This window comes from Aulonocara sp. 'chitande type north' Nkhata Bay, linkage group LG10, assembly GCF_057382095.1.
Source record: "Aulonocara sp. 'chitande type north' Nkhata Bay isolate Kocher_YH1m ecotype deep benthic linkage group LG10, A_spYH_male_GT1.1, whole genome shotgun sequence".
Lineage (NCBI taxonomy): Eukaryota > Metazoa > Chordata > Actinopteri > Cichliformes > Cichlidae > Aulonocara > Aulonocara sp. 'chitande type north' Nkhata Bay.
Genome location: NC_141353.1, coordinates 15381065 through 15408765, shown reverse-complemented (window position 1 = coordinate 15408765; position 27701 = coordinate 15381065). Strand labels below are relative to the sequence as shown.

The 27701-nt window shown below is 39.5% G+C and overlaps 2 protein-coding genes across 3 annotated transcripts in view; one reads left to right on the top strand and one right to left on the bottom strand.

The window, feature by feature from the left end:
* Positions 1–114: 114 nt before the first annotated feature.
* On the bottom strand, positions 115–10659 carry mepcea (methylphosphate capping enzyme a). 2 transcript variants are annotated; one of them, XM_086308543.1, is made up of 5 exons: positions 10158–10659; positions 7666–9595; positions 4891–5109; positions 4635–4758; positions 115–4524 (listed from the first exon to the last, which is right to left on the bottom strand). In XM_086308543.1, the coding sequence occupies exons 2-5, from the start codon at positions 9487–9489 to the stop codon at positions 4490–4492; spliced, it is 2202 nt and encodes a 733-aa protein (XP_086164669.1). In that variant the 5' UTR covers positions 9490–9595; positions 10158–10659; the 3' UTR covers positions 115–4489. The 2 variants fall into 2 exon arrangements, with proteins under 2 accessions (XP_086164669.1, XP_086164668.1); XM_086308542.1 differs by having other exon boundaries at positions 10283–10659.
* Positions 10222–27701, top strand: part of LOC147320493 (serine/threonine-protein kinase PAK 3) — a 51615-nt gene continuing 34135 nt past the window's right edge. The window contains exon 1 of the mRNA XM_086308546.1: positions 10222–10694. The gene's annotated coding sequence lies outside the window, so the exon portion shown is untranslated. The remainder of the gene's footprint in view (positions 10695–27701) is intronic.

Below are 27701 nucleotides of genomic sequence, written 5' to 3'. Positions count from 1 at the left end.
TGGTAGAAAGTGCACAACTTCCCTTTAACATGTTACTTTCTTCAATGCCACTACGCCTTTAGAAAGGCTGTGAAGGCTGTTTCAGTGTAAGAAACCTTATGGGTAGACCACAACCAGTGTGAAAGTTTTGATGTTTAATCAAAGAAACCTTTGTAAAAAAAAGTAAACAGATGTGGAAAAAAAAACCCTCTCCATATTTAATACCTCATAAGCAAATACTGAACCAACAAATCTGGAACAAAGTTTAATCAGTTAAAATGTTAAACACAGAAACATTCAGATATAGCTTGTTGTTCAGAGGCATGAAATGTAAAACATTCCCTGACAGAGGGGGTTATACTGATCAGTTTTTCCAGAAAACTGATTCTATGAAGGTACATGTAAAACATCAACTGCAAAAAAATGTACTAAACTACTTTCATTACCATGTTTCATATCAGTGCAAATTCAACATTTAGGTGAATTTTAGTGCCATGAAAAAAAAAAAATTCATTCCCCTTGAGGTAATACAATGTTGCAGTCAAAAATTATGCTTTGGCTATATATCAACTTTTACCTAGAATCTAACCTAGTGTATTTAGTTTTTGATTACACGCTGTAACTCCTAATAAATTAAAAGCAATAATTTACAGCTGGGTCAGAGATTTTTTAAATTTGTTGCTAATTTAAATTAATGAATTGCTCAAATCTTACAATGCTCAGATACATATGATGTAGACATTAATTAGCACCACAATTTTACTGCAGTTACAGCAAAAGACAGTGTAAGCATAGTGTTTGTTGCATCCACAAGTGGGTTTTGCAAAGGACGATTAATAGATCATCTGTAATAATGCATCTCACAAAACCAAGAACACATGTCAAGTTCACACATGTCACTCATTGGGTTAAATGTGCATTAAAAAAAAAAAAAAAGACTTTAATTCACAGTTTCACTTGTTTTTACTTTTTAAAGATCCTATTACATTTATTATTAAACTATTCTGGTTTTCTTTGCTTTAATACAGTGAAGATTTAATAAAGTATTCCAATTAAGAGGATTTTCTTTTGCCCACTAGAACAAAGCAAAAGGCAGTCTTTGTTTACTACTATAACCTGAATAAGAGATCTGAGCACTATAAGTTTTAAGCTAGTAAAACTGAACTTCTCTTATTCCAGATTTTTGGTATGATTTAATGTCATTAACCAACCAGAAGAAGGAATTAATACAAATTGTGCAAAACCTCAAGGGGATTCTGAAATTTTATACAGCACTGTATATGACAACATGTAACTTCATACTTCCAGCAAAGACATGCTCTCACTTGGATGCCTGGATGTACAAGTCAGGCATACTGGGTTAAAATCTGTAAGACACCACTGCTAAGACGGTAAGGTGCAATATTAAAACATAGGTGGCAAAGCACAACCTAGGCGTATAACAATTTGTTGTTCTACTAAAATGCTGATTGCCAGAAGGAAAACAGCTGTTGATAATGCATAAAGCAAAATGCCCTTGAAAGTACAGCAGTGGGCCTGAGAGTCCGATTGTCTTAGCACAGGAGAAAGGTGTGATCTGGTGTTCTGTCTGATATGCCAACTGAGCTTGAGGCTAAATTGTGCAGAAATTCACAATGTATTCTGCTTGCTCAATTTATACTTTGACAACTTTTTCTGGAGAATTTGTTGGGAGAAAGAAAAATAGTAAACTTTCTATTATGAAGAACCTTAAACGTCTACAACATGGCAAATGAAGTGAAATGAGAGAGTGCACCGACAAACGATCTTTCAAACAATTTATAAAAAAAGAAAAAAAAAAAGAAAAAACAAACAAACAAACAAACAAACAAACAAACAAACAACTTGCCTAACAATAAATGTGCCTGCCAGGGCAGAACAATGCAAAATAAAAATTTGAACTTTGCAACGTACATACTTTTTTGTAGATACAAAGCTACCGGTCTTTTTTTTCCCCCAGACAAAAAAAAAAAAAAAAAAAAAAAAAAAAGGACTGTGACTCACTTGTAAATTGGCAGCAAACATTATAAAAGAACAAAAGAAAACCATAAAACACTGTATAAACGACTCAGGCCATTATGAACAAAATCTGCAAACTTATTTACATTGATCACTTAAAACAGAAACATATCGTCCATCATCGCCTGCACTATCGCACCCGTAACGGAACCAGCCACATGAAAGGAAGATTTTCTGTGCCAGCCTCTTCCAACGAAAGGTTGCAGATGGGTGGGCTCAGTGGAAACCAATTAAAAAAGCAAACACAAGGAATACCTGTACCTCCAGTGTTTCTCACACCTAGTTATTACTTGGGCAGGTCAATGAAGTATATTTGAGGACTCTTTTTAGCTATTATTGTTTTTTTCCCCACTCAAGAGATCACCAGCTTTTAATACTCAGATTACAAATTAATCGTCAACAGTCTAATTTTAAAAGCCAAGTTACAAGTAAACTAGCTAGCCACTGCCTTCTTGTATTTCCCTTCCACCTGACTTGATAGCCAAGTCTCTGTTTTAATGTCCTTTCATATCATTCAGCTGCTTGATCCTCTCAGGCTCCATCAACACTGTCTAGGTGGGGATGAGGAAAGTAGTCACTGTTGTCCAGATATCCACTGCAAGCTAGCAAGGACCAGTGGCGGTCAAAGGCTCATTTATAAGACAATGAATTCACTGGAGATGGTCTGCTATTTATTTGTCCGGAGATGCTTGGTCAGTTAAAATATTTACTGAGAAGCACATTGACAAAATGTGTGTAGCTTCTTTTGAACGCTGCCACCCGACACCCATCCCCAACACCATCACAAACAGAACCCAGATCTCTGGGAAACACTGAACAGGCCTTATTGGTCAAAGATTAAAAGCAGTGAGGGTGTGATCTGCCCCAACAGAATGACAGGAAAAAAATAAAATAAAATAAATAAAATACAGAAAAAATGGAAGTTTGTCAAAACAAAAAGCATAGTCATACTGAAATTTGGTTTTAAAAAAAAATACAACAAAATAAAAACAATATTAAAGCAACAATTCATTTTCCAGTATTTTTTGTTTATGCTTACATGTATAGAATAACTAGAAATCAACACGGGGCTCAAGGGACTACTGGATGAGCATGAGAACAGACCCACAAAATAGAATGTCTCTGATTTATACAGGACTGATGACACCACAGGGCCTCAAATCGCCTTTGCCTCAATTTTACGCTCAGTTGTATCAGTCAGCACCTCATGAAGGACACTGGAGACAGCAGATAAGGTATGGCTATGGCTTAACTGTTTAAGAAAAAATATAAGAAAAAAAAGATGGCTGCCTGCTACAGATCTACTTAAAATAGTCCTTGTGGGCTGAATAATAACATGGATGTCCCACCATCTCAGTTCAAATTTAACTGGATGCTATTTTGGCTGTTTAGCAAACCTTTCCCCACTGTGCCTCATTATATTTCTATTTATTCAGACACCCCACTTTCCACTTGTTAAGGTCTTTGTGTGATGTAGGTGCTTTTTCTGACGTCGTATTCAAAACATGAAGAAATTTTGAGCACTATTTAACATGTATGAAAGAGAATTCAGCAAAATTTAGCTAATTAAAAAAACAAGGCAAAGAACACGGTGCGCATTAGGTTTGGAAGATGGGACAAACACATAGGCCATTAGTGTTAAACTGTCTCAGTGACTGACCGTGTGTAACTGTTTTAATCATCACAAACAAATGTGCGCTTATATGGTTGCCGCAAGAGCATTCAAGGGTTTAAACATATATTTAACAGGTAAGGCAGGATTTCTAAGTCTTCAGTAGTTACAGTGGGGGGGCTACATTCACAAGTATTGTGCGCAGTGTCTTGCACAGCATAAAACACTTTACTTTTCAAAAGATTTAATATCATCTCTTCAATGGCATTGTATGCATTATAGTGCAGCTTTGCTTACGCGACATACAGTTGATGAATATAACATCTATCACCTGTTAAAAATGGTGATTGCGACCAATTGGATAAGACTTCCCATCGTCCAATCCTAATATGTAAAAGATATAGAAATATGGTGGCACAGAATAACTTCCTGAAAGTAAAGATATGGCCCAAGATATTCCAACCCAAGTTATGGCCATGGATCAAACTGGGGGCATCAATACCACTAGATGGACCACCATGGAAATCTGAGCAGATGAACACCTCTTCCACACTCAGGCCAAACTAGGAGTTTTGTTCCAGGTTACCCATGGAGTCCTATCAGAGTTTACTCCACACTTTTAATATTTTCTAGTCACAGAGGACTTTAACATCTTTCTCTTTGACAGTCTGCATCCTTAAAAAAAATGTCATTCCACTTTTGGTCCCATTTTCCTTTCTGTTATTCATCTTCAGCATCAAACGCCGGAGTAACGGTTTCAAGGTTTCAGATTGTTCCTTGTAGTCCAGTGTAGATGGCTGGCTTGAATGTATGATGGTGGTTTAGGCTACTCACATTCAATGATGTTCAAGGCAGGCGCAGTCATTTGTGAAATACATAGATTGGCCTCTGAAAACCTGTCAGGATGATAGATAAATAAATAAATAAAGATGAACATGGCAGCAAACTACAATGCTGGATACAATCCTGAGAATATATCTGCTTTGACAAATCATTGTGTAGTTACCTCTTACTGAACACTTGGGGGGCCCAATGTATTCAAAACTGGTGAAGCCCACTTCAGTTGTAAGATATGACGAAAACAGGTCAGGTTTGAGACGGATGCTGTGATAATTCCTGCTAATATTATCCTGTCAGGCAAGGGGAAAAAAGGGAACATTTGTTATATTTCAGCCAATCAACCAGGTTTTTTAAATGACCGATTTATATTCAGACAGTCTTCCAGCAATACAAACGTCAACCATGTCATCTCAGGTTCTTACAGTTAGCTTCTTTCTCCTCACGTAGGACTCCCAGGGCTGTGGCTCCAGGATGAAAAGGCCCCCATGACGGAGATGTCTGTAGACCCTCTTAAAGAGCCGCTTGAGGCCACTGTCCCCCCAGTTCAGGTGGACCCATTTAGTGACGCTCAAACACAGAATCACATCATATTCTGGTCGCTGTGTCAAAAGAAGATTATCGCTCTCCAGTACATAATTAGCCTAAAGGAGAGAAGAGATGAGGTGAGAAAAATAGGCCCTTCTTGTGCAATTCAATTTCATGGATCCAATACAGACTTCTTTTGAAGCTGGTCACTGCTGAGAAATTGGAAACTGATTAACCTCCCAAACTAGAATCTCAATCTCACATTTCTACCTGTTGAGTTTTGGTCAAAAATCAAAAACTGTATATAAAAGATGGAAACAGCCGTCATGACATCATTCATTTATAAAGTCCTGATCTGGGGTTTCGAACATGGCTATTTGGTCAGTGCTATCTTTGATATTTTACTTATTTATTTATTTTAGATCAGTAGCCCTGAAAAAGCAGTAGATCTGACTGAGGAAATGGGGAACAGCATTATGGGAATAGTCACTATTTTGAACACTGATAATATATATATGTATTTTCCTGTGACCCTTTGTGGGTCACAGAAAAGCCAAAATCTACAGTGTTTAGTACACTGTTAATGCCGTAAAATAAACCCACTGCCCACATTTGAGAACATTCTTTAAAAAAAAAAAAAAAAAAATTCTCTCAAAGATGAAGCTTAGTTTTTAATATTTAAATGTTCCGATTAGTAACTAAGAAAAATTCATCAAAATCTCAGAAGGGTACTGCCCTAAAATATATTTCCATTCATTTTACCAGTGTCTGGTATAAAGCAATGCACCTCCACTGGCAGAAAGTAGTAGTAGTGCTAATCTTCAACCAGCATTAAAAGATAAAAGTAGAAGAACACATTAATAACCTGACATCCTGATAAAACTGATAAAATCTTTTTACATTGTCAGCCACATGCACCCCACTTTGATTTTAAGTGGGCTGGACTAGTAACACTCCCTCCTACTGGTAATGTAAAGACATTTAAAATCCCAGCGATATCTTAATATAAGAAAAAGAAACACACTTTTAACAACACAGCTCAGTTTTTCTACACAATAAGAAGAAACATTGCTGTAGTAAATTAAAGAAATCTGTTAGCATGAATAAATAAATGTAAAATTACAGAAAAAAAAAAAAGTTCTGATAGCTCACTGCTCAGACTGTCCTGCAATTACAACACCTTTTCTGCCTTTTTTATTTTTTTTAATTGTTAATCTACAACTTCATTATTTTGGTGTGCTATCAATATCCAATTCCACTATCACAGAAGAGGCAGTTATCAATTTCCTTTGGAAACTATGTATTTTTCCCCTTTTCCATTCAACAAATACATATAAAAGGACTGCAGAGTGCAAAAGCAAGTGTGGCTTAAACACAGTTGATTTCAGACACTTTAACGGAACCTATAATATTTATTATATCACAATATTAAATTGCTCTTTGCCGTTTTTACCTATTAGTTCAAAATCACCAGTTACCTAAAACTCTCTCACACACACACACACACACACACACACACACACACACACACACACACACACACACACACCCCAAAGTAATAATGCAGGGTTAACATATAACAAAAAATATATAAAATGGTTTTTCTTGATTTTTACTACTTTCAACACTGTAGAGACATACTGAGGTCATCAGATATATGAAGCAAAATATATGGAATTATGTAGCAAAGAAAAAAAAAGATAAATTCCTCAAATTCCTCAAAGTAGCCTCCCTTTGCTTTGTTGACAGCACTGCAAACCCTTGGCCTTCTCTCAGTGAGCTTCATGATGTAGTCACGTGAAATGGTTTTCACTTCACAGGTGTGCCTTGTCAGGATTACTTGTGGAATTTCGTTCCTTCTTAATGGGGTTGGGACCATCATTGGGGTTGTGCACTAGCTTCATGAAGCTCATCGAGGGAATTCCAAGAGTGTGCAAAGCAGTAATCAAAGCAAAGTGTGGCTATTTTGAAGAATCTAAAACATAAAACATGTTTTGAGTTATTTCACATTATTTGTTTACAACATTTACAACATCCATACGAGTTAATTTATAGTTTTGATGGCTTCAGTTAGAATCCGCAAAGTAAAGAGTCATGAAAATAAAGCAAAACCATTAAATGAGAAGGTGTGTCCAAACTTTTAACTCGTAGTGTACATTGTTTTTGTTTGGTTTTTTTTTATTTTTATTTCCTCCTAGTTAGTTCATTTACTCTGTTTTTTGGGAAGCATTTTACAACGCTGGTTTTGATAAGTGTTATGCAAATAAATTTTACAACCAATTACTGTATGGATTCATCATAATACCTTTTAATATTTAGCCACGGCTCAACTAATGTGACAATAATAAAATGCAAAGGTCAGTTTTTTTTTTAGATATAATATATATATATAACTGTTTTATAGTGGGGAAGAAAAACAAAAATTCACAGTGAGAGGAAGTGTGTGCACAACTTGCATCAAGTTCTCTTGAGAGGCTGGTCAGTTCTCATAATGCACACACCTTTTTGTGCATTTTTACATTTTATTCAGTTACCCTAACATTACGTTATAAAGCAGGACACAGTGTCTAATTTTTTTGAATTTGCCATCTAGGCTTAAAATATGCAGCAACACAGAAATCTGAGCCATATTCCCAAAAGGGAAAAAATAAATTAAAAAAATCCTCTCTTACCTTGATGAAGGACACATTTGAAGGGAACTCCCCAGGCTGCACCGTGGATGTTTGTGTTAGCGGGGGTGCAGCAATGGGACCCCTGGAGATCCGTAGGGATACAGGAAAAGAGCAGCTCTCAGAGTGATCAGCGGGGGGTGAATCACAGTCTTCTTGCTCCATTTCCTCTGTTTTGCTGCCCTGCCTCTGGGTCTCCATCTCATCCGTGTGACACGACTCATTGTCATTTCCATCATCTGCAGGGCCACTTTCTGCTTTCACTGGTTTCCCATTTTCGTCCCTGCTCTCGACTTCGTTGTGCTCTTTTTCTGTGCCTGTGTGACTCGCGTTTCCATTTGTCTCCTCCTGTTTACTAGTCTTTTTGCCCTGCATTGCTCGCCTGGCCTCTTGGGTCTGCAGCTCAGACAGATAATGTCTTATGTTTTTACGAGCTGCATGTATCAGACCACTGTCAATGTCAAGGCCCAATATGCGGGCGGGTCTTAGCATTTTGGCGATATAGAGCGTTACATGGCCTGAGTTGCACCCCAAATCCAGTACTTCTTTACCTCTAAACCACTCGGGACGAAGCAAACGTAAACGAGGGTCTTCACTGCAGCCCGGGTTGCGGTATCCATAATACTTGTTGTAATTCCCATACTGGAACTTCTTCTGCTGTTCCTTTGTATGAGAGTGGGGCTGCTGGTGCTGGCGTATTCCAGGGCCTATTTTGGAACCAGATTTTGGTGTGTGAAAGGAATTTCTTGCTCCCCCTGCACCAAAATGCCTGTCTCCAGGTCCCGACTTGCCAATCGGAGTAGAATGGGTGACAGGGGGCTCCATTTTGCCCGAGTTGCGCCTTCGCTTGCGTCTACTTGTGTGCTGGTATGGTGCCCCTGAAGTGGAATCCTCCATGGATGCAGGTGGCATTTCCTCCTTGCAGCTTGCTGAGCTGCAATCTGTGTGCTCGTGGGACTCTGCCATGACACTAGAAACACTACCGGATTCGTTGTTGGATTCTAGTGCAGAACATGAGGCTAAGGTACCTTGAAGAGGTACAGAAGGACCTGTTTTAACTTCACTTTTTCCTGATTCTGAGAGGTTCATTTGTGTGGCTGAAATCCCAATACCGCCACCACTCCCACCTCCACCACCTCCTCCTCCCCCATGGTGCCTGTTGCGGTGTCTCTTCCTTCCTCCACTCTTGAAGGGAGAAGCCAAAAAGCTGCTGTCAGCTATACCACTGTTCAGGTTCAGTGGATCTGTGATGTCCCTGGGGATGAGTATCTCCACAGGGTCTCGACTTTTTGCTGGCAGCGGAGAGGATTTGGGAGTCTCTGCATTCAGCGCCTTGTTGACCTCCTCATCCAGCAGGCTGTTGAGATTCAGTGGGTCAAAAATGTTCCCACCCAAGAGGAAGTTGGTGGGCAGGACAGAATCGCTCTCAGAGTTGGCCCTTCGTCTCCGTTTGCCAGATGAAGGATGCTTGAAACTAGAATTTGCAGTGTAGCGCCGCTTTGTTAGCTTCGTTTGTTGTTGCTGCTGCTGTTGTTGTTGTTGTTTGGAATGATGAAAGCTATTTCTGCGATTGATGCTATTCTCGTTCCCTCTGGCTCTCTGTCCAGCATTGTCTGCGAGGGTGAGCGCATCAGTTGTGCTGGTGTGTTTTGGCGAGGCAGCAGTGCCCAGAAGAGGGCAAGCAGCTGCAAAGTCAGGGGTAGCTGCAGTTCCCTCCATCATCACAGACACACCACCGTAACCTCCAGGACAATCCGTGAGCTGCAGAGATGACGTCGAGCTAGGCTGTGGACTGCCCATTTTTGCAGTATCTTCATCAACAGACATCTCTTTTGATTTTCAGAGCTGATGAAGACATAGAAAGTTTTTTGTTGTTGTTGTTGTTTTGTTTTGGGGGGTTTTTTTTTTTGGGGGGGGGGGTAATTTTCTGAACCTGAGAAACAAAAGAGACAGAGAAGTTACAGGAAGGAAAACTCATGTCATAAACTTAACATTCTTTTAGATATGGTGAACAAAATTGCTTTAAACATGATGCCTCCTTATTGTTGTCATTACACACACACACACCTGTTAAGTAAAGTAACATAAGTTGGCTAATATTACAACAAAAATATGCTCAAGCCATCCTGGGATGTCCAGGCACTTGCACATCCAAGGGCCCCTGTATCTGTATTTATACCTATGTGGTGGGAGTTAAAAAATAACCCTTTACATTCCACTGTGATTTCCTAATAACGATACACAAAATTCATCTTTTTAGATACAGAGAATCTCTTGGCTCACACCCTTATCACATCTGTAATGTGGTATCTGAAGCGTGTCTACACAGGGGTTGCTGACCTGAAAAGTTTAGGAGTCCCCGTCTAGCACTGTTACCCAGTTAGCAAGCTAGCTCTTAGCTTCTCTATCGCGGGCCAAGAAGATTGAAACGTCGAGTAAACGTTACGGTCTACTCCGGCCAGAAAGCGCTACCAGACAAGCACCAAAGTACCCACCTCGATATGCTGCTGCCCGAACCCCACTAAAATCGTGAGTCACACTCACGAAAGTGATACCATTTAACAGATGGCCACGCGTAGTCAACAGGGTAGCAACCACCATCAAAATATAACAGTCTCACCTCGCAGCTCGCGACTCTCCCCGCCTCCGGCCGGACTGTCACTACCCCGCACTCTCTCCGCTTGAGCTAACGTTAGCGCAGCTAGCACAAGTGTCCCTACAGCGACACAACAGTGCTAAGCTACGCAAACAAGCGAGCAGGCACGGCACGGGTATCCTGCACTAGCCTGTAGGCAGCAAAGGCTCCGGTGGCCACGAAACTGTCTCATCGACTTCTTCAGTCAACTCCTAGTGGGCCAGTGTGAGGCAGGTTGGTGAATAAATTATTCCATTCGCTGACAGAGGCGGCATGGCGGCGCATCCGGGCTCCGAGCTGTAGCCCAAGATGACTGGGGCGGAGATCTCTGACTGGTGGCTGCGAGGCGGTGAGGAGAACTCCCCTCTACGATATTATAATGAGCCTCCTACTGCAGGTAACATCAGAGCTGATGATAGTTTTGTTATTGATTGATTAGCAGCTTAAATTTAATTCATTTATTAGACAATATATAAAAGGGAACAACTTAACAAAACAGGAGGGCTGAGGGACACTCAAAAGTGAACATAGAGCTTTCCCGCCTTGGTTTACTACCCTGACTATCAATTCAGCTAGTTGAGATTAGTTTCTTTGTTGCTACTCGATTATTCGACTAATTTGTATAGTCCTAAAGTCAGACTTTAATGCATACACCCTTACAGCCCTAGTAGACTAATATTAAAGTAGGCCTTAATGGTAGCCTGAGTACTGCATAGCCTGCACATTAGGGTTTTATAAAGTTTTGTAAAGCAGCAACCTCACAGTTTCCTTTTGTATGTCCTTTCCTAACTGATGTGCTCAATGCACTTTTGCAAATGCACGTTTCTGATTATGCATGTCAGGGGTATCACACATGAGGACTGTGGGCCAGAATCAGTCGGCAAAAGCAGCCCACTGGATGGAAAATGTGAAGGAGGACATAAACTATTTATATTTAACTGAATTTTAACAACTTCTACAGCGTCTCCTTCCCACATGGCCATTTATGCTACAACAAAGTAAACAATACACAAACAATTAAAAAAAATAAGGTTCCAGTTTTTCGCTATCTACTGTAGAAATGTATGATTTTTTTTTATAGTGGGTTAATAGTATAAATAAAAGGCATCCAAAACATTGACAAAAATGTTTTTGTTTCAACATTTTAGTTTGTGCAATTTTTCTCTCATTTTACGCACTTATTTCTTACAATTTAAGCCTTAATCAGAAAAACTGCAATGTATTGTTGAAACTGCCCTTTTTTCCCCTAGTATTAAAATATTTCAAACATTAAGTATGTAGTGGAACTTTTTATACAGTGACAGAAAGGGGAGTTTCACTGGTTCAGCTCATTTAAGATCAAAGTGTGCTCTACTTAGCACCAATATTCACTAATATTCAAGAAGCAGTAGCCAAACAATCCCTGTAGTTATAATCCCTAAACATCACACGCACACATTTGTACCCTTTTTAGTACAGAGTAGCCTATGTAACATGAAGGTATATAGTGTGATGAGAGCTCACACTATATATGCAGGCATAATCACACCCATTGTAGGTACATGCATACCTTCATAGGGTGTGAACTTATTTTTGCTTTTAGTTTTGAAACTGGATGTCTCTGTCCCACTACAGCCTTTGCTTAACTGTCTGCATGATGTTAAAGACTGGTTAACACAGAAATTTCTCACACTAAATGAAAATACGACTGAAGTTATGGTATTTGGAACTCATGCCCCTTTGAACAAGTTAACTGACACCCTCGGTCCTCTTGCTTCTCATCTTTCTCACACTGTAAGGAATCTCGGAGTGTTTTTAGATAGCTCTTTTAAATTAGAGAAGCAAGTGTCCACAGTTGTGAAAACAAGTTTTTATCAGTTATGTGAAATTGCCAATTCTCTCTATTTGGGTCTTCAACACTCATCTCTCCATCACTTGCAGTTCGTCCAAAATGCTGCTGTGAGTCTTTTAACAGGTTTTAGAATGTATGAACACATCACTCCAGTTTTCGCAAATTTACAAGTATCGTATTGATTCTAAGATTCGTTTACTTTTAAAGTTTTAAATAATATGGCGCCTAGTTATTTAAACAAACCCCTCAACATGTATGACCCCAAAAGAGTGCTGAGATCATCTAACTAGATGCTTTTAGCACAACCGAGGTCTAGATTGAAGCATAGAGGAGATCGGGCCTTCGCAGTAGCAGCACCCAGACTCTGGATTAATCTGCCAGAGGATATTCGTACTTCAGAGTCTGTTCAGTCTTTTAAATCGCATCTTAAAACTTTTTTACTTTGGCTTTTAATTCGAGTTCAGTTTGAGTACCATCAGGCCTGTTTTATGTTTTTAATGTTAATTTGTTGTCTTCTCATTTATCTGTATTTGATTCAAATTTATCTATATTTGTTTCCCTATTGCTTTCTCTTGTTCTTAACTGATTGTGAAGGACTTGGGTTAACTCTTTTGAATTTTGGTACTATAGCTTTGATTCTAACTTCAAAGTTAATTTAAGTGACACACTTTACAAGAAAGCCCTGTAAAGTGTGTCATAATTGCTATCTTGACCAGTGTTTAGAGCAGGGTTTTCAAACTCATTTTACATGTGAGGTCAAATATAGCGCATGTCAGTAAAAAGGCCCTTTCTGTCAGTGGAAATAAGTTTAGATGCACATTTCATTCCTGCCATATTTCAGTATATGAAAAAATGAAGTGCAATTTCAACAGCACATCTCAGTTGTATTGCATGGTAGAGAAATGCCACTCTATTTAATTAAAGAAATTTGTCAACATGAACCTTTGGGGCTTAAATTGTAAAACATAAATGTGTAAAATTACAGAAAAAGTTCTGGCAGCTCATTGTCCAGACTTTTAATGGAGAAAGTTTTTTTTTAACCCACAAATAATAAAAAAAACAGACATTTCTACTGTGCGTTATCCATCCATTTTTTTCCACTTATCCGGGGCCAGGTCGCGAGGGCAGCAGCCCAAGCAGAGAAGGCCAGACCTCCCTCTCCCCAGCCACCTCCTCCAGCTTATCCGGGGAAACGCCAAGGCGTTCCCAGGCCAGCCGAGAGATATAATCTCTCCAGCGTGTCCTGGGTCTGCCCCGGGGCCTCCTCCTGGTGGGACATGCCCGTAAAACCTCGCCCAGAAGGCGCCTAGGGGGCATCCTTGTCAGATGCCCGAACCACCATAACTGGCTCCTTTTGATGTGGAGGAGCAGCGGCTCTACTCTGAGCCCCTCCCAAATGGCCGGACCTCTAACCCTATCTCTAAGGGAGAGGCCAGCCACCCTTCGGAGAAAACCCATTTCTGCCACTTGTATTCACGATCTCGTTCTTTTGGTCACTACCCACAGCTCGTGACCATAGGTGAGGGTAGGGGCGTAGATCGACCGGTAAATTGAGAGCTTCGCTTTTACACTCAGCTTCACCACAACAGACCGGTACAGCGTCCGCATCACTGCAGCCGCTGCACCAATCCGTCTGTCGATTGTGCGTTGTGTGGAGAGGAAAAAAAGAAACAAGCTTTTTTTTGTCATTTAATAATCTATTATCTTGATGTACTAAAGACTCAGGGGGAGGACATTAATCAGTCAGACAAGCTTTACATTTTTTGAAAGTAGACTTAAAAGTCCACAATGTATGCTCTTCTTCACATTTTTCAAAGATTTCTGATTCTGGGCCTTTTGTTCAACACCCCTGGTCTACACTGAGCCTTTTATAAACCTCTGCATCAGCTACAAATTGTGTGCAGTGTACAGGCAGCTTCTTTTCACTTCCATCACCTTTGAATTATAATTATCAAAATTTCAAGACACGGAAAACTTGATGTTTGGTGGTGACAAGGAAACATTTACTGAAAATGATAGATTTTCTGTAAATGTATAGCTTTGTCTGTCATTGAAACAGAAACATTAGAACTTAAACTTTAAATATAAATAATAATAATGGATTGCATTTATATAGTGCTTTTCTAGGCACCCAAAGTGCTTTACAATTCCACTATTCATTCACTCTCACATTCACACACTGGTGGAGGCAGCTACAGTTGTAGCCACAGCTGCCCTGGGGCAGACTGACAGAAGCAAGGCTGCCATATCACGCCATCGGCCCCTCTGGCATAAAAAATAAGTGTGAACTGAACTAAACCTCATTGTGTTATGGCCGCTCAGACTGTCCTGTTAGTATAAATTAAAATATGAAGTTTATACTAACTCATAGAAAACGTCAGTGTACTTTGATGTTGTATGGATGGATCAAGTAAAAGGTATGAAAATACAATTAAAAGTTCAAAAAGCACTCCTTCACTTTTTATAAACTGAGTGGGCTGGATTGGAGTCTCCTTTGTTATCATTTTTAAGCAGGGGCAAGAGGTACTGGAATTTCCTGTATCTTGTTTTTAAAACCTTTTGGAAGATAACCTACTCTCTTAAAATAACAGTTAATGGTCCAACCCTAAAGTGAATCTCTCGACATGGCATGCTTTATATCCTGTATTTTTTTTTTAGCTAGTTTTTTTTTCTATGATACAAATTAACTGTAAAGTAAGCTATGGTAAAATGAAGCCAAGACAAGTTGTAAAACATGTTTAATTTGACCTGGCCTGCTCAGTAAACTCCTTTTCCTTCCCCCGGCGATAAAGACTGATATATCATATTAATACCAATATTATTGTGCTTATTAATGTGCAATATATATTTGTGTAAGCTCATTATTTAGTGCAGTTTATTTACAAAATTAGTTATAAAGTTTCTCTAGGTGCAAAAATAGAACCCACCCAGTCCATCTTCATAATTTCTTTTAACAGCATATACTTCTGTCTCCTTGGCAGCTTGTTTCTGCCACTGAAAAAAAAAGTATTTAATGACAGCAAATTCCACGTTCTATTCCTTATTTTCTATATTTCCCAAGATGTTTCAGTTAGTATGTTGAAATTTTGAGATAATAAATTTTACTTATAGATTGCAGTTTATTTGTTTTATTTTTGTTTTTATTTTTTTCAGAGGTGGAAACCAGGATCCATAGTCTCCCAATCTTTTGTATTTTGTACCTTAGAATAAAAGATAAAGAGATGCTGTGCTGAGGGTGGTGCTATAGCATTTGGGATTTACTGAAGATGCTGTCCTCTAATTATCCAGAAGGGGGAGACAAAACATGATTTTGATACTATGCTGAGAGTACACCATGGACTGCAGATATTCACCTTGGTAGGATTTCTTTTATATAAGTGTTAAGTCTAATTGTTGAATGTTGCCATTGTGTTTCTTAAATTTGTACAGTCTTAGTTCAAGCAGTAGGATCAAAGCCATTCCTTTGATCCTGACCACCTCTCCAACCACTCTGTGCTGGGGGAGGTTTTATTGTAGATACATCCTATCTGAAAGATCTGTTTCTTTTGATGTAAACTTCCTGGGTTTACGACCCTTTGGTCAGCAGGAGGTCTGACACACACACACACACACACACACACACACACACACACACACACACACACACACACACACACACACACTCTTACAGAAGTTCACACATATACATAAAATGCTTTGTCTTAGAACCAAGGGGGCGTGGCTTTGTTCTGACGTGTTTTGTGTGAACTGTCTCTCAATAAAAGGTAGCAGGAGGAGGTCAGATCTGGGGGTCATTATTTTCGTGGTGGACACAGACGAGGCCTCCCTTGCGCAAATAATCGATCGATCGACTGTCTTGTTTTTTTCATGATGAATAAATCTCTAGAATTAGCGGGGCTTGTGGAAACACAGACCCAACATAAGTTCTTCTTCTGGCTTAACATGTTGCAGTTACTGTTGTTGCTCTGCAGAAACATTGAATCCTAAATGTTACCTTTTAGCTTTTAGCAGATAAAGGAAGGCATTGCTTTTGAGAAGGTAGTTTTGTAGTCATGAGAAATTCTCAGATTGCAGTTGGTATGACTAATGAGTCTAAACAACAGAACGGCCTCATTCCAGCCACAGAGAGGCTCCGACACTGCTGCTGTGGCAACTTTAGTCTTCAGGTAAACGATGCCTCTAGTGAAATGTTGGAAGACGCTATTATCGCTCAAAAAAAAATCTGTAAAAAACTAGAATGCTTCAATATAGTTAAGAAAACTTTTTTGATTTAAGCCGCACTAAATAGAAACAGGAGCCTAACGCTTGATGTTCTTTCCCTTAGAGTTGACAGTATCCTCTTATAATTGGGTTCCAAAGCAGTGCCTTAGAGTCTGCTGGGTAAATGAGTCACCCCCAGCCTCTAATCTTTATAGAAGTGGAAAACAGAAGAGAGGGTACCTGTTCCCCCGCCTCTGTCTTTCTCTTTTCTCATGCTAATGAGGGTGCGGTCCTCAATCCCAGGCACCATCTGTCCTTCCTCAGGGTCTGGGCCCCAGCACTCCAGACGTGTCCAATTGTTAGTGTGTGTCCAAGCAGAAAGTGGTGACTACACATGGTTCTTGTGGCCCAATAGGCTGTACATCAAGAGCACGAGCCTTGATGCTTTGTGTTCAGGAACATCCACTGTTTGCTCTGCGTGTTCAGATTTTGTGTGTGATGTCATTGTAAGTAACCGTTGACCAAGGGATCACTGACAGGTCAGCATGCTATTGTAAGTGTCGCTGTCATAAGATATATTGGAGGTATTATGACTCATGTCTTGACTTAGCTAACAACTATAAATTTGATGCACAATTCATTCAATGTTGGCAGAGTGATGAGCACAGTTTTAATGATTCAAATTGAAATACGATTTTAGTTTTTGCTACATTTAAATTGTGCATTGCAAAAAAAAAAAAAGTATAGGACCGCATGAACAATAAATAAAAACAAGGTACAGTATTGTGCCAAAGTACTGAGCCATCTCTCTATATTTTGCAAGGAAAATGCAGAACACATGCAAACATGCATGGAGATACAGCACATAAGGCAAAAACAGAGTTTGCACTATTCTAACAAGCTTTACAGTAAATGTTTGTTATGAAAGTCTTTATTTGTAACTCTCTCAGGCAAGCTTTCTTGTCATTTCTTTAACCATGTATGCTTTTTATTGCATTGGCAGTGTGTTTGGAATGAATGTCATGCTGAAAATGAAGCTATTGGCAATCAAGTTGCACACCATGCCCATATACTGCAAGTTATTATCTAATAGCTCTTTGGTAGTTGTCTTGTTGGTGCAAAATGCTATTTTATGCCTGTCAAACTGCTCAACCTTTGACATTGTTCATTCAGTGTGTATTATTTGTCTTTGCAACAGGCTGCTGGTAACAAAGTACCTAAAGATGCCATTTAAAATTAGTTCTTTGCTACATTGCGTTGATTTAGGTGCATTTTTGGGTGTTTGTAAAGAAAGGTCAGGTAAGTGTGAACGGCTTCAATATTGTTTTACCTGTCCAAAGAAAAACTACTGAAAGCTTAGCTAAAAATATAAAGAATGAGGAATTGCTCAAGATTTTTGCACATAGCAGAATAATGACACAGAAAATGTATTTTCTTTCAAGTCGCTGTCCACCAAAATAGGATAACATATTCTGCAGTATATTCTTCATGCATTCAACCAAAGGAGGTGGATGCTGTGACCTCCTTGAGCTAATTAGTAAAGCTTTGGTGACATGCATCATCCCCACTGAGCTTAGATGAAATTGGGTGTCTGAGATGTGACAGATGGATGAATGAACTCAAGGACCAAACTGCCCTTTCTTAAGTCCATTATTGTAGTGGGAATAATAGAGTGACATATCAAAATGTCATTTGAAATTTCAGGAATAATAACCGGACATGATAACCTTTTGATTTAAATAAAACTAATTATTTTCTAGAGTCTAAAAGATTAAAGGATGGGTAAGTTGCAAAATATTCAAAAGTCAAATTAGGTAAATATTTTCAAAATTTTCTCCCTAAAACAGCACACTGTTGAACTTTAAAGTTAAAAGAAAAGTCTTTTGGGGGGCCTTCACATTCTCACGCAAGGAAAATTTGGAGGAACATGCCCTTTCGTCATAAATTCAGTAAAAAAAAAATTCTCATCTTGTCTTTCTATTAAGTATTATGCAGCTATAATGAGGTGTGCACAGTAACCCATCTAAGAATCCTCGTGAACTGACAAGCTAGCTTACCAGTAAACTGACACTACACTGACAAGCAGATTATGACTTTCCATTGGGCATGCCCTCCTCATTTTCAAAGCTACATGCTGCTGGCTGCATTGAGATTAGTTATTGAACTGTCCAAGCAAAGGGAAACAAGGCCGCTTCAGAGCGACTGCACACAATAAGCCAGCTGTCAGTGGGAGGGGCTTTTTTTCAGACCAGTGTTGTCATGGATAGTACTTTTGTGCTGCGTTGCCCTTTGAGAGTTGATAGGTGCGCGTATGCAAAGCTGCTATGCACTGATTAATATTGACAGAAGGCTTGATCGAGGACAGGCAAGTGGGCAGAGTTCAAGCGTGCAGCGGGGTTTATGCAACACAGAAATGTCAGTAAAGGTTACGTGAAATATGGACACCCTGTTTGCACACTCGTAGTTTGTGAATAACCATGAGGGGAGACAGCCTGCAGAGTGTGTATTTGTCCAAGAAAGTCTGATGCATATGGATAGGGAGGACTAGATCAGCCAGATCGCCCCAAAACAAGACAAGAGGACACAGTATGATCTGATAGACTGTGGTTACAGTGGCATTACAGCTGCCACGAAAAAATAGCTTGTTTCTAGACACACACGCGCATGCACACACACACTAACTGACTCCCAGAGGTCTTTCATTTGCCTCCTCACACCTGTTTTAAATTCAAAGGTGTGTCCCTGAGCCTCGTCTTGGCAGCATCAGAGCTGATGTCCTTGGTCAGTGTTTTGTTTGAGTGTGATTTCACAATGCTACACCGAATGATAAACCTGCACCTCTATGCTGCAATAACAGTGAAATAATGTACAAGAGTGGTTTAGTGTTATGATTTTTAAACCGTCGTTTACAGCCTTCCTTTGTTATAATTGGGTTACAAAGGGATCCAAACAGTGCAAGACTAATATGCATTTTCATAAGGTAATCTTGTGGCCTTTAGGCAGAATTTCTTTTTTCATTGTGTTTAAAAATGTGATGTAACACCATGCCATTTTAAATGAATTACACTGATGACTTATTATATCAGAATTTTAGTCATTTAAAAGTGTTTTGCTAAGCCCAAGCTTGTTACATACCACTGTAATACTGAACAGTCTGCAGCCTTGTTTTAAAGACTGAGACCCCAAATCCCCCCACACCTACCCACTCCACCAAAAGACCAGATTTCCCACACTGCATCTATCAGAGGCTGTAGTACCCTGAATGGTAAAAGTTAATGTGTTTAACAGCAGAATGAGACTGTGCTGAGTGCATACTATTTAACACTAACATCTATTTATTACCTTTTTTTTTTTATCAGAACAAATGTATCAAATTGATTTTATAGCTGTTACATTACATTAAACACATCATAAGTGTTACTCTTCTCAGAGTAGCGCACACTACTCTACACAAAATATCAGAAAGACCAGCCTCCATTCACACCAGCGCCACACCACCCACATGGATAACAGTGTGGCACAGCCTACCATCCATGATCCAAAACACAGAGTAGCAGAATATATTCTCCCTTTCAGCCTTCGCATCATCTTTGAATAGACCAGTTGGGGGAGAAAAACGTAATAGAGTCTGCATTTAAAATCATTGCAAAACAGCTATGTTAAGTGCACAACATTAAACCGTGCTGTAATCTGTAATTACTGTGCTCTGCTCTCTGTGCTTACATTACAGTTCAGCATTTTTCACTCTGAAAAATGAGCAGGCTTAATGAGCGCCTTGTCGTAACCTATCAATAGGTTAGTCATAATCAGCAGGATAGAGGCCCACTGACCTCAATTATGTTCCTTTGGGGGGATAATCTCAGCTGCGCCAGCATACACAGAAACTTATTCTGATTGTGGTTGTTGCACAGATGAGTGTCTTATACATGACACAGTGCACAGTGGAGGGTTTAGACGAGGTAATTTGATATGTTAAAATTTAGTGAATGAAAACAACAAAAGACAAGCATGCTAAGAAAGTATGCGTTCCTAAACTACATGAACCTAATCAGCATTAACAATTATTTTAGTATTGTGTAGTTGCTAAAATAATTTATTGATGCCCATACAAGAAATCAAAGTTGTCTTTGGGGGTTTTACATTCTTTACATACACCTCTGCTATATATATATATATATATATATATATATATATATATATATTTCCTGTGAGGCTTAAAAGTCTCTGAAGATTCCCTCTACCTCTTCTCCCAAGGCGCAGTGAGCGCTACCATAATGTGATAGTCTAAACCATAATTTGATATGTTTTATACACTAGTGATTTACCACTGCTGTGATTATTTGATTCCAAACCAAAGAACCCATCATCTCAAATGTCTTCCTTCCATTTTGCCCAGTGAAAGGCTTCATTCTTCTTGGACTGATGAAGAAGAATCCTCAGGAAATGCTGTACACAAGCCGTGATGACATTTCACATTTATATTGCAGACAGTTATGCTTGCAAAATGTGTGATGTTTTTGTTGATCACTGGCTTTACAGAGTTGGTTACCAGAGCGGTTCACCCTGAGATCAAAAAGGTGGAACAGGATTGGAAAGCTTCTTTGCATTTCCTTTTCCTCAGAAGGCAAAAACCTTTAAAGAATAAATAATAAATCCACATCTTACAATTCTTTATGGCAGTATGTGTAAGATACTGGAAAAACTAGTTCACTCCTTTAATGTTACTTGCCTATGTGGTGTTAAATATATACAGTATCCTGCTGATAAGACACGTCATCAAACAAAACTGCATCGCGACAAGTATGGCTTAGAAGATGAATCTACATTTTCCTTGAAATGAGTCACATGTCATGAAAACAAGTATATTCTAGGTTTGTTAATAATGTTCCGCAGTAATCGAGATCCCACCATGAATTCAATTCAGTCTACTTCAGTTTTATTTATGTAGTGCCAAATTACAACAGCGCTCGCCTCAAGGTGCTTTATATGGTAAGGTAGAGACACTGCAATAATAGAGAGAGAACCCCACCAATTAAATCATCCAATGAGAGCAAGCACTTGGCAACAAGGGGAAGGAAAAACTCCCTTTTAAGTGGGAGAAACCTCCAGCAGAACCAGGCTCAGGCAGGGGCAGCCATCTGCTGTGACTGGTTAGAGATGATGGGAGGAAAGGACCTTACGCCATAACCTTCCACACCAATAAGAAGCATTATGGGCTGTGTGGACCCCGACACATAGTTATATTTCTCAGGAGATGCATGTCAGATTACATGGGTGGTTACGTCATAGGGTAAAGAAGGCTTTCCAGTTACACTGTAAGTTAATACGTAGATTTCCTGCTGAAGCAAAAATTGCACATTGAGCCCTTTACATATTCACATACAAGGTATTTGGAAAACATAACTTTTTCTATGCATTTTTGTCCAGAAATAAACAATTTTGTTGACTGAAAATCAAGCTTTTGAAAGATTTTTCCAGGTTGATTATTTCCATCTCCATTTCATTGATTACATGTGGATGATAATAATAAATATAACTTAAAGGTGCACACTTTTGATGTTTTTATGTCTTTTTTGATGTCAGATTGTGTATGCTATTGTTCATAAGCTTCTGATTGGCCAATATTCTCTACAGTATCGACACCTGTTGCTGTAGCTCTTGTTTTGCATTTCCCGAGGTTTGAGATCTTTTCCAAAATGAAAGATACTTGTGTACTTGAGGAAGGAGACTTATGCTGGAAAGCTGCATCTATAAAACATTTAGGTGCAGTGCATAAGCTCATATATCTGTGAGTCAGATATCAGACTAATAAAATACTCAAATTTTAGTCTGCAATAGTGTATGGAAACCAGTGTGATAGCACAGCTGTCAGTTAAGGCTGCTACACTCCTAGCTATGAGAATTAACATAATCCATATGCAGAAGTTATTAAGAACAAACACAGTACAGTTGTTATGAAGGGGAAGGCAATGTACCAGTTTGTTATAAAAAATTATTATTATTTTTTTAAAATCTTGTGTTTACCTGGGTATTTTAACAGGTCTATTCATGTAGTGTTTAACTCTAGTTCTTGGCACTTCTACAATGGCTTCATTTTGCCAGTTTGGAAGTTGGTTTAAAGGAAAAATATTTTAACATGTGAGGAAAAATGGAGGAAAAAGAGCACTGAAGTGAAATAAGCTGGCAATATGCTTTAAATTACCACTTTGTGGCTCTGTTTTTGTCAGAACCTACTTTATTAATATACTGTAGTAGGGCTGCACGATTAATCGTTAGAAAATCGCGATCTCGATTCATACTTATGTGCGATCTCATTTCCAAATGACAACGATTTAAAAAAAAAAAAAAAGACGACGATTGTACCGCATTTTGATCCGGGACTTAATCTGCATGAAAACAAGCGCTCACTCCTCCTGCTCAACAAATGACAAGGGCGGAGCCTTATACCACGTGATACAGAAGCTGTGCCGTATTTGTAATGCTTAAATGTTTGATATTACAAAGATAATCTGGGTAAATATAAAATGCAATATTCTAATTAAGCTCATCTTGTAACCGGAAGGTTGCCGGTTCGATCCCCAGCTCTGTCTGTCTTGGTCGTTGTGTCCTTGGGCAAGACACTTCACCCTACCGCCTACTGGTGTTGGCCAGAGGGGCCGATGGCGCGATATGGCAGCCTCGTTTCTGTCAGTCTGTCCCAGGGAAGCTGTGGCTACAGCTGTAGCTTGCCTCCACCAGTGTATGAAGTGAGAGTGAATGAATAGTGGTATTGTAAAGCGCTTTGGGTGCCTTGAAAAGCGCTATATAAAATCCAATCCATTATTATTATTATTATTATTATTATTATTATTATTATTAAGGCAAACCCTGATGGCCAGACATTCTTCTTGAAAATGTTTTTGCAGAGAGCAGAATTCATGTCTCCATCAGTTAGGGCAAGTTTTCCAGGTCCAGCCCCAGACCATTACACTACCACCACCATGTTTGACTGTTAGGATCTTTTTATCTTTTTTATGAAATGCTGTGTTAGTTTTATGCCAGATGTAATGAGACCTAAACATTTCAGAAAAGTTCAGAATATTTTCACAAAGTCTTGGGAATCATCACAATATTTTTAATAATAATAATAATGGATTGGATTTATATAGCGCTTTTCAAGGCACCCAAAGCGCTTTACAATGCCACTATTCATTCACTCTCACATTCACACACTGGTGGAGGCAAGCTACGGTTGTAGCCACAGCTGCCCTGGGGCAGACTGACAGAAGCGAGGCTGCCATATCGCGCCATCGGCCCCTCTGGCCAACACCAGTAGGCGGTAGGGTAAAGTGTCTTGCCCAAGGACACAACGACCAGGACAGAGAGCCCGGGGATCGAACCGGCGACCTTCCGGTTACAGATACGCTTCCCAACCCCCTGAGCCACGGTCGCCCCGCAAATGTGACACGAGGCTTTTTGAGATGAGGTTTTTTTTCTTCTTGAATCTCTCTGATGGGTGCCATTTTTGCCCAGTCTCTTTGTTGTTGGTGTTGAATCATGAACTCTGACAAATGAAGCTTGTAGTTCTTCAGAAGTTGCTCTGGGTTCTCATGTGGGGATGGATCATCTCAGGTGTTCTCCCGACCGAAGTTTGGTCTGTTTTTAGCATCTTTTTACTGCCATTTGTGTCTGCCACTCAGGGACTCTCACATTAACTTTTATTGGGGGGGGGAGTTGGCGTTCATCGAAACTAGCGAGCTAACTTCGTTAAACTTCATAAATCCTGTTTTTAATGGATGCCTGGATGCTAAACTTAATTGTTACACCTGGTAGAGCAGCCACACTGATCATTTTATTAGAGATGAAAGAATGTAACTCTCAACGATGCTGCAGTGGTTGTTTCACTTTATGAACTGAAGAGGAGTTTGGACCCGGAAATGGCTAATGGCGTCAGGCTAAAGAGGGTGATGGCTCTCACAGTGGTGGAGCCTTTGAATTGGCTTTGTAACCCCTTCCAGACTGATAGATATCAATGACTGTGTTTCTTATCTGTTCTTGAGTTATCTGTTATTGAGTCTACTTCTTTGTCAGACAGGTTCCATTTAAGTAAGTTATTGATTAGACTCTGTCTTGCAGTAATCAAGATACCGAAACTGAACTCCGCTTTCCAAAAAGTGTGGTTAGTCGGTTATCTTTGAGTAAGTCAGGAAGGGGGCAAATAGTTTTTCACTGCACTGTATATGTTTTAGACAAGATTCTATGTAGATATATGTAGAAACTCATCTTTCTCTGTCTACAACACTAGTAAATTTCAGACAGGGCTTATTACAAAATGTCACCACAGAGATGCGCTCTGCGTCCAATGATATTTATAGGATTCTTTATATAAACCTGATCACTGACAGGAGCCTATGGATACTAGTAAATCATGCTCCTCTGAGATTCAGCTGCGACTTGTCCTGTCGGCTCCTGATCTGAGCTTTTACTGGCAAGCATTAGGAAATGATTTGCCTTGTGTATTGCTGAGCTAAGTTTAAGTAAACAGGAGCACATATTTAGAAAAGTATTGCGTGATTCACTGCAGCAGTGAGAATGGAAAATATATTAGTAATGGCAACACACAAATACAGCACAATTCTTGATGGAAGCAGAAAAGCTTAATGTGTGTAAATCCAAAAAATGTTCTTATTACCATTTGTTGTGCTGATCCTAATTAAAACATGTCATGCATGCTTATCCATTGGGATTTATAATGGGGTAGCAGGTATGAGTACAGAATTTCTAAAGGGCATGTGGCTGTGAAAGAAGCACACCGGCTTTAGTAGGAGGTCTGTGCCCTTTCTAATCATTGTTGCCATCCCGGTTCGGGTTTTGTTTTGTTTGATTGTTTATTTTTTCAGGAGACAAAGGGCCTTCTTTTCTCATGGGCCACATAAAGCACATTAATCCAGGTGAAAAGTATAATCCTTTATTCATTTTACCTGGTAATTTAACTCAAAACAAAAAGAGAAGGAGTAAAACATAATTTGTTCATTTGGATATTAGCATAAGCACACATTTCTTAATTAGGTGGAAGGTCAAGAAGCTGGGCAGGGCCTCGCGAGTGTCGGAAACTTGCAGTGCTTTGTAACTGTGGAGCCTGGTCGATTTCATAAACACAGTTGGTCAAAAGTCCCAGGAAAAAAATGGGACATCTGAGACAATGAATTGATCATTCCTGGTTCCTGCTGTGGCCTGATGGTGGCTCAGTAATAAACACTGCTACCTCACAAAAAATGAGCTCAAGTCCAGAGCTTGCATCCATTTGTGTTTATGTGGGTTTCAGTTAAATTGGTGACATTGAAGTGGCCAAAAGTATTTTGTCTGTCAACATGTTGGCAATGGCAGATTTGCTGTGGCTTTGGTGCTGACTATTCACAAATACACTCACATGTACAGAAAAATGGATATTTAATGTGGATACTGCTGTCGCAAAGTCATTGGGTAATTGAAAAGATGTTATGAAATTAAGATGCTAATACCAAATAGATTGAGAATCAGTATTATCCTCAAACACATTTTTTTCCTTTGGTGAAAAGGCTTTGTCATTTTACTTATGCTGTCAGATTTATTGTCATTTTAACACTTTTCTATAAGTGTGCCTATCTGCCTTTTAGTGTATAGTTATCCTTTGTTTCCTTAAGAGCAAAGATTATTTTCAGCTTTAACACTTTCCCCCATATAGACAGCGTTTTACAGCCCTCAGTGTCACCTTAATGACAAGTTTTGTCATTTATATCAATGAAGAAGTGGTTAAAACAGGCTGCAGGGTTTTATAAGCGTTTCCCTAGTAAGTCGATCCCCCTGACTAATTTCCGATGCAACCCAGGTTGTTTTGTTGTGGGAGCAGGGCCGAAACCACTCAGTTAAGAAACAGGAGTCGCCTGTCAAGTTCAAATGTTCTTGTGGCTAAGCTAAATTAGCATTTTTCCTTCTTTTCTATATTGGCAGGGTTTAATGAGTTCATCCTAAACACTTGCCTGCAATAGATAAAAGGTATACTGTCAGAAAATAAATGTGCACTAGATCATTCCTGAATGTAAAATCCTCAAGATTTAAGAGCCTGAGGATTATTACCAAACACTAACACCTAATATTATTCTAAAAAAAAATCTAATTATTAAATAAATAATTCAAAGCTGTTTTTTTTTTAGTTTTCTTTGAAAATATATTTGCTGTTCATTTAAAAAAAAAAATCTTAAAAGCTACCTTCAAATGTGAATGAAAGCACTGCAAGGGGGCATTATCTTCCTGCAGTTCTCCATTTGAGTGAACAGACCGTCACCGAACAGCCATATTACTCTCTGACAAGGAATCGACATTACAGGGGTTGTCAGGACAACCAGCCATGATTCACAGAGCCACAGATAGGCCTCCACCTTGAGCTAAAAGCACTAGCCATGAGACTGAGCAGATGCTGTGCCAGTCAGCCAATCACAGGTGAGATAGAGGAAAAGGATGACATCATAGGCAAATTAGGGCAACTGCAGCGACAGTTTTGGTTGTCGTGTTCGCCTGCTTTTGAACTCAGAGACGCCGGTTTCACTACCTGCAAGTGTTTGGTGGATTTATCTCAAATTTCAAGGTGTAGGGGAACAAACAAACTAAATGAATGTTGGTAAATATTAATATAAAAAAAACAAACACTGTTATGTTAATTTGTCATTAAAACACGTTCTCAGTTACATTAAAATAGATATGATAAGAGCACTAACCACAAAAGCAACTTTATATATAAACATTGATACAGAAAATTAAATGTTATTTTGTTTTTGTTTTTTTTTAAAAAAACATGGGGAACATGCAAAGTAGGTAGTTTATCCTTGCATAGCAACAGCAACTAATTTGTTAAATAAGCAAGACAAAGAAAACCCATTAGGCTGAAAGTAGCAGTAGTTGTAGTATATAATAATCAATCCATCTATCTTCTTCCGCTTTGTCCGAGGCTGGGTCGCGGGGGCATCAGCCCAAGCAGAGAAGGCCAGACCTCCCTCTCCCCAGCCACCTCCTCCAGCTTATCCGGGGGAACACCAAGGCGTTCCCAGCCCAGCCGAGAGATATAATCTCTCCAGCGTGTCCTGGGTCTGCCCCTGGGGCCTCCTTCCAGTGGGACGTGCCCGGAACACCTCACCCAGGAGGCGCCCAGGAGGCATCCTTGTCAAATGCCCGAACCACCTCAGCTGGCTCCTTTCGATGTGGAGGAGCAGTGGCTCTACTCTGAGCCCCTCCCAGATGGCTGAACTTCTCACCCTAGCTCTAAGGGAGAGGCCAGCCACCCTTCGGAGGAAGCTCATTTCCGCCACTTGTATCCGTTCTTTTGGTCACTACCCACAGCTCGTGGCCATAGGTGAGGGT